This window comes from Haliotis rufescens, unplaced genomic scaffold (assembly GCF_023055435.1).
Source record: "Haliotis rufescens isolate VD_foot unplaced genomic scaffold, xgHalRufe1.0.p SCAF_18, whole genome shotgun sequence".
Taxonomy (NCBI): Eukaryota; Metazoa; Mollusca; class Gastropoda; order Lepetellida; family Haliotidae; genus Haliotis; species Haliotis rufescens.
Genome location: NW_025963868.1, coordinates 6,177,330 through 6,185,366, shown reverse-complemented (window position 1 = coordinate 6,185,366; position 8,037 = coordinate 6,177,330). Strand labels below are relative to the sequence as shown.

General features: G+C 40.4%; 1 protein-coding gene across 1 annotated transcript in view; it reads right to left on the bottom strand.

Moving 5' to 3' along the window:
• Nucleotides 1-2,063: 2,063 nt before the first annotated feature.
• Nucleotides 2,064-8,037, bottom strand: part of LOC124120413 (mucin-21-like) — a 34,141-nt gene continuing 28,167 nt past the window's right edge. Inside the window, exons 3-7 of the mRNA XM_048398649.1 lie at nucleotides 6,002-6,262; nucleotides 5,258-5,572; nucleotides 4,285-4,389; nucleotides 4,009-4,024; nucleotides 2,064-3,393 (exon numbers count right to left, since the gene is read on the bottom strand). Coding sequence (XP_048254606.1) covers nucleotides 2,064-3,393; nucleotides 4,009-4,024; nucleotides 4,285-4,389; nucleotides 5,258-5,572; nucleotides 6,002-6,262 — 2,027 coding nt within the window. The remainder of the gene's footprint in view (nucleotides 3,394-4,008; nucleotides 4,025-4,284; nucleotides 4,390-5,257; nucleotides 5,573-6,001; nucleotides 6,263-8,037) is intronic.

Below are 8,037 nucleotides of genomic sequence, written 5' to 3'. Positions count from 1 at the left end.
ATGAGGGGCTTCCAAGGTAACATGAGGGACTTACCAAGTTGCCTGTGGGTCTTTCATAGTTACATGAGGGACTTTCCTATTACCACGAGGGTCTTCCTTATTAACACGAGGGACTTCCCTGGTAACCTGAGGGACTTTCCCAGTAACAAGTTAGGTGAGCTAACAAACTGATTAGTTTGAGTACCAATATGTCATATACATAAAATCAAATATATACATCTAAGCAAATTAAAAAAAAAAAAATACAAACAAATATACAATCAATTATACATGGGCTTCAATGCATCTGCAAGGGGCAATCTGTATGATTTAGGATGCTGCAGTGAGCTTTACAGTACTAGTTATATCCTTGACAGTCTGTATCATGTTATATGTAGGGTAATGGCCAGACATCGGTTGTTTAAAACACCATCGCAATACTATACATTTTAAAAAAAACGAGATAAAAAACTATACATCAGAGTGGTCCTGTCAATGTCTGTTTTAAGCTGTGTGTTTACTAATTGTCAACTGGTACGTCTGTCATTTTTTTGTGAATACCATCCTGGAAATTACTGTCAGATGTTGAGTTTCATTGTGGAATGAATGAGGAATGACAGCGGGTGCTAAATCCTATTGGTTTACAAATGTTGCTAATGGGATTGAATACTGGAATATTTAGGGACTTTTCACAGTATATGAATACGTTTCTCGATAAATACATTTTTCTTTGAAATACAAATAAAACAAAAATCAGTAAACGATAACAATAACCTCAGGTTGAAATATACCATTTAAACTGAAGCTTACATAATGCTCTCTAGAATGTTCAAAATATGTTTGGCAGTTCATTTTGGACAAAATGAAACACATGATCGTATTACAAAGTTTAGGGACACCAAACAGCCCACTTTACTACACCTCTTGTCTTCACTAACACCAAAGATGTTACATCATGTTGTCATGCTAGAATATATCTAATATTCTGTTTTGAAATGCCTATATGAATACATAGCTCTGCATTGAAAGCACAGTATATTTACCACCAAAATATTGTTTCAAGCAACAAACTGACTCACTCTAGAGGTGTCTTATATTTTCTTGTTTTGTATCAAAGTCTGTATTCAGAAAGCCTGCAGTGTACAACACAGTGGAAACATATACAGCAATGAGATGAACATAACATGAAACCAGGTGTTGACATCACTTGATCCCAGTTGTATTGAACCCAATATTAGAATCAAACCCCCCATAAGATGTATTAAAATGTACATAAGAAAGAAAGCATGACATGAAATGTACATAAAAAATACTAGCTTCAACTCCAAGAATGAGTGAGTATGGTTTGGCACCATTTCAGCAATATTACAGTACTATCACGACAGGGGACACCAGGAATTAGTTTCCCATATTGTACCCATGTGGGGAATTGAACCTGGTCCCTGGCGTGACAATCTGTTACAACCACTAGCCTGCCCCACTAACCTTAAGGGTGAAAGTCCATATTTACATTTAAAATAGAACCAACTACGTGTAGTCAAAATATATTTCTTTTGATGGAGTCTAAACTTAAATGTACTCAAATATAGGCATCTGTGGTTTCTGACCAATATAGTTCTGACCATTTTTTTCTAAATAGTCTTAACGTCTAATACAATAAACTTAAAACAAACATATTAAAATTATACAAATTGTTTTAAAATAACTGATATTTCTGGAATTGTCGTCTTAAAGATTTCATGTTATTTCAATCATTTGAATGGAACTTATCATTCAATTGAGTCAGGCTTGTCAGAAGATGCGGGTTGAGGACAGGATTCATCTACTGCATCAGCCAGATGGCGTGCTGTTGTTGACGTTGCACTTGCAGTTTCTGGCTTCTCAGTAGACGATGGTTTGGGACTGGATTCGTCTTTTGCCTCATTAAGGTGGCGTGATGTTTCTGACGTTTCATTCGAAGTATCTGGCTTCTGAGTAAACGATGTTTGACGACTGGATTTGTCTTCTGTAGCAGTCAAGTAGTATGGTGTTGCTGACGTTCCACTCGCAGTATCTGACTTTTCAGTAGATGAGGGTCGATGACTCTATTCGTCTTCTGTATCAGTCAGGTAGTATGGTCCTGCTGACGTTCCCGTCGGAGTATCTGGCTTCTCATAAGAGGATGGATGGGGACTGGATTCGTCTCCTGCATCAGCCAGGTAGTGTGGCGTTGACGATGCCGTCGGAGTATCTGGCTCCTCGGCAAGTGATGGTTGGGGACTGCATTCATCTCCTGTATCAGTAAGGTGATGTCGTGTTGTTGAAGTTGCACTCGCAGTATATGGCTTCTCACTAGATGATGTAGCAGTCAAATAGTATGGTGTTGCTGACGCTGCACTCGCACTATCTGGGGTCTTGCTAGATGAGTTTTGAGGACTTGTTTTGTCTTCTGTAGTTGTCAGGTAGTATGGTGTTGCTGATGTTGCACTCGCAGTATCTGGCGTCATGCTAGATGAGAGTTGAGGACTGGTTTTGTCTTCTGTAGCAGTCAGGTAGTATGGTGTTGCTGATGTTGCACCCGGAGTATCTGGCTTCTTGCTAGATGAGGGTTGAGGACTGGTTTTGGCTTCTGTAGCGGTCAGGTAGTATGGTGTTGCTGATGTTGCACTCGCACTATCTGGGGTCTGGCTAGATGAGTTTTGAGGACTTGTTTTGTCTCCTGTAGCGGTCAGGTAGTATGGTGTTGCTGATGTTGCACCCGGAGTATCTGGCTTCTTGCTAGATGAGGGTTGAGGACTGGTTTCGGCTTCTGTAGCAGTCAGGTAGTATGGTGTCGCTGATGTTGCACCCGGAGTATCTGGCGTCTTGCTAGATGAGGGTTGAAGACTGGTTTTGGCTTCTGTAGCAGTCAGGTAGTATGGTGTTGCTGATGTTGCACCCGGAGTATCTGGCGTCATGCTAGATGAGAGTTGAGAACTTGTTTTGTCTTCTGTAGCAGTCAGGTAGTATGGTGTTGCTGATGTTGCACCCGGAGTATCTGGCTTCTTGCTAGATGAGGGTTGAGGACTGGTTTTGTCTTCTGTAGCAGTCAGGTAGTATGGTGTTGTTGATGTTGCACCCGGAGTATCTGGCTTCTTGCTAGATGAGGGTTGAGGACTGGTTTTGTCCTCTGTAGCAGTCAGGTAGTGTGGTGTTGCCGATGTCACACTTGCTGGTTGTTGGTTCCCTGGTTGGGGATGAAGGGCAATGATGGCTTGGCCCACCTCTTCATAATCATCATCAGAACTACTGGAATTGGAAGCTCGTCTTGGACCAGGAAGGTTGCCTTGTACCTCAGAGTCATCTATATCCGCGTAGACATGGTAACCGTCATACCATACTTTTCCTGCTGACGCTAATGCATCTCGTATAGGGGAGAGGTAGGAGGAGACAGCCCTGATGACAAAGAGGCATTTTGATGTTCATGCTACACGTATGTTAATAACAAAATAGAAGTAGTTATCGTTTGCATAAATGTGACCTGAGGAATGTTGATGCATTGGATATGAAACAAAAAAGTCAAATGCTACAACTTTTGATGTTGCATGTTAGCCATCTTCAACGTGTATAGCTCAGTTGCAGTAGTAAGGAGACTCACTGTGTTATTTGACAAAGTTACATCTTGATAACATTCAGTAATTTCTTTTCATCACAAAAAGGTGAACAACAATGATTACAACATTCGAACACCAAATGTATCTCAGATATGCAATGTTGTAAGCGCATTAATTATTGGGGGCGGTCGGGTAGCCGTGATATTGCTGGAATATTGCTAAAAGCGGCGTAAAACCATACTCACTCACTCACGCATTAATTATTGACACATGTGACACACCTATTTGAACACATGCATCGAAATATGAAGTTGATTTTGTTCCTTGAATCACATTTTACGCAGTGATAGGTATTCGTAAACACAGCAGGTCTACAACCATGGTGGTTCGTGTGCAGCAAGGATGACACTATGTTTGTCAATGATTAATATATATGTATACGTCTGAAAGTGCTCACCTTCTTTCATGGGATTCTGTAAAATAATGAAAGATAGGTTGTCATTAGCAGTGCCAGTAAAAAAAAACACTCACTACAAGTCACATCAGTTGCTTATCTTAACATGTTAGATAGGTTTGCCCTGCATGCAAAATGAGCATCGTAAACTATCACTTTCATTTCATAAATATATCATACAAGGAATGAATATCAAGTATTTGGTCTACAAGAGTGTTCCGACATAGGAACCATCAGAGTGTTGGATTCAATACATGCATGATGTCCGGAAACACTCACTTTTCAGTCGTCCGAATGCCACAATAGCCACAGTGATGAAGACTGCAGCAATAAAAATTGTAACGGAGCTCGTGATGGCGATGATTGTGTTGGTCATAGTTGTACCTGCATGTACAGAAAACGGAAGTGGATAACATTGTCATTAGCAGGATGTCTTTCATAAACATATTTGAAACTCAGCGGTCATACAGGTGGTCGTTCATAATCACAGTTAACATTGGGATTGCAGTTGAGTGTTGTGACAAATTGTCGTAAGTTGGTCATGGCTGCGACAAGCAATCAATACACATTGAGAATTGATGCAAATAATTTACAATGTTAGTCGTGTGGTACAGATATAATGACTGTTTGAATAATAAAATGTATCAAAGTTGTAGATTGCATGTCACATATGTGTATAACTGACATTTCTGTTCTAATGAGCGATACACACAAAGCCTTTCGAGCATGTGTAACGATAGGTGTGACATCATTAAACTTATTGGACATCAAATGCCACTTGACGCCAGAACAGGACCCCCATGTTCAGGCTTTGGAGACCCAAAATGTATTATGTGGAGTTCCCAGGACACGAGTATAGACAGACAAAGGTGAATCCATGAGTGAGGAAATGTATATCTGTGTATAATAATGACAAAGGTGGAATACTATATATGAATAAAGTGTGTTACAATTTGTAATTATTAAACTAGGTTATATTTGATAATTCCTTAAATCCTTAAACATACATATTGCATACTTGCAGTAGACAGGGTTAATACCGGCCCTCACTATTGGTATGCTGTTGAACAGGCATCAGGGTCAAAAGTCATTCCACAGTAAGTCCATGGTAGTCTCAAATCTTAGTATTAGTCATTGATAGATGCCAGTGTTGCAAACATGTACGTAATTGAGTTGCATCGTTAAACAAGCATAACGTACTGAAGTCATATTGGGGAAGTTCTCATATTAGGATTTCAATTTGTGCACTGACCTTGGTCAAAAAGTTGAACAAAAAGCTCCAGTGTTCCTTTCTCATTGACGACAGAGAGTTTATAGGTTCCAAGGTCCCTCGTTTGCATTCTTGAGATGGAAAACTTGAACGTATAGAAAGGTTCACCCTCGTCCCTGGATAGTTTGTGTCGGGGGCTGTCCGACATATCTATGACATTGACGCCTTTGTCCAAGTATTCCATTATATGATTCTCTGGTTTCGGGTAACTGCAGACAAGAAATGTCCCCAAAACACTTTGACTGTCGTAGCTCATTGCAACATATTTGTCGGAGGAATCACACCTTCTTGGTTGTGCTGAAATTCACAAAGTACATGTATATTATCAAGGTAGCAAGCATCAGTTTACTGTGCAAGGTTCTCATACATACAGGTCAACCAGAAACGATCAGTGAATCTATATTACCACAATAGTTTAATTCTCTAACTACATCGTGGTTTTGATAGTTTTGAATACACATTTTTCAATATTTTCATATTGACAGTAACGGGGCAAACAATTTTCTTTTATATGATCTTGTATTTTCTCTAATCAAAATATGCCAAACAAGGGTAATAAATAAATTGTTGAACTTTAATAAAAGTTCTTATTAAACCTTCATAAATTTAACAACATATCAGCCATCTGAGATATTCATCAAAACGTAATCATTAAGGGCATTATGATTATCTCCCATTCTAATCTAACATCTATATCTCAAGCAGAAACTATATGCTTTTTCTTACATATAACATTGTTGATGGTGACAGTTTCCTTCCCTATGGTTCCACCGAGTGCATTTCTGGCTACACACACATACGTCCCAGTGTGAGTACAGTTGATGTCCTTGATGACCACGTCATGTATGCTGTTGGTTTCCTTCTGCTGAACATGTATGGATGGTGGTGGTGTGCCGTGTACGTCACACTGGAAACTCACAGTCTCATGTTCATGCACAGTAACATTTCTTTTTCCATTCACCGTTATGCCGATAAGGATTGGTCGGTCTGCAATAATAACATAGGCCTTGAGATATTGATAATTTACTTGTTCGTATATATACTGAACAACAAAAGTTCCTGTGACATTGAATATGATTTAATGCAACATGTTTATTTACTAAATCTAAAACAATTACGGTTTGAAACAGATAAAATACTCCTGTAAGTGTTCAAATGGTTTAATTTGCCATAATGACTTCAGAATATGCGTGATTTCATAAATAAACATGAACATGCCAAAATGTCAATTTACAAATCGATAGCGTATGTGTCCACCTCTGGTTGCGATGCAAGCAACACATATTCGTCTCATGGAAGGGACCAGTCGTCGCAGTCCTGTGGGATATCTGTCCATATCTGCTGGAGCATATTTCGAAGTTCCTGGAGTGTCTGTGGAACACGCGGTTGACATCGAAGGCGCCGATCTCCATCTCATCCCACATGTGCGCGATTGGTGAGAGATCAGGGGAGCCAGCTGGCCAGGGGATGACATTCACGTTGTTTTGTTGAAGAGAATCCAGCAATATGAGGCTGGGCGTTGTCATGTTGAAATGTAATGCCTGGGCCATGACGACGCAAAAACGGTCGGACAACAGGGCCGATGATCTCGTCGCGGTAGCGCTGTCCACTGAGATTTCCCACAACCACTATCAAACGGGTTCTCTGTCTTGCTGTAATCCCACCCCATACCATAACGCTGCCGTCCCCGAACCGATCTTCTTCCATGATACAATGATTGACGTAACGTTCACCTAGACGTCGGTACACTCGAATCCGTCCATCGCTGTGGCTGAGGTGAAAACGAGACGAATAGAAATTGTCCCCACTGCATGGCCGTCCAGCGTAGACGCTGTCTTCACCACTGTAGACGTGCTTGGCGGTGGTTTCCTGTCAAAATGGGACGTCTGGCGGCTCTTCTGGTGACAATCCCTGCACATCTAAGATGACGACGTACGGTTTATGAAGATATTCGTTGAAGGCCAGGGATGCTTCTTGCAGTCACTGTTGCTGGCTGAAATCGATTTGGTAGGTGTGTTGTTCGAATCCAGTTGTCTTGTCGATTATTGGTTACGCGTGGCCTGCCACTCCGAGGATGGTCTCTGACTGCATTCGTCTGTTGCCAAGGTTGCCATAAACACCAAATGGTGTTTCTGTGGACGTTAAATTGTCTTGCAACATCACGTTGACTCGATCCTTCTTCAAGCATGCCAATGGCTCGCAGACTCTCATTTTCGGACAGGCGTGGCATTTCGTAATGTTGAATAATTGCGTATTTTTGTTGTTTTTCAGATTAGTTGTCAGCACGATCCTAAACAATGCATATGGAATCCCGTTAACGCACATTTTTTTATACCCTTTCTTGGGTAGTGAAATGCATGGGGCTTGCATAAAAGTCAACTTTTGCATGTAATGCATGCGGTTTCTGTAGCAGTTGCGTTTTTGTGACTTGATTCCATACATGTACTACAATATGGGAAACCAAACTTTACTTGTTTGAAAAATACACTAAAATATTGGTGTCACAGAAACTTTTGTTGAGTATATATTTTAATGCCGCAGTCAGCAATATTTTACCTATTTATATATGACACTGGCCTGTGAATAATCGAGTTTGTGCCGCGCTAGGCAAGCCAGATATTATCTGTGAGGTTACACGACGACAAAATCAACTAAGTCACAGAAACTGACCACCTTATGCATTTTAATCAAGCAATACAGTAATGAGGATCCATTTTTACACAGGTCATCAAGAGGTAAATTTACATGTATTATTTAGAACA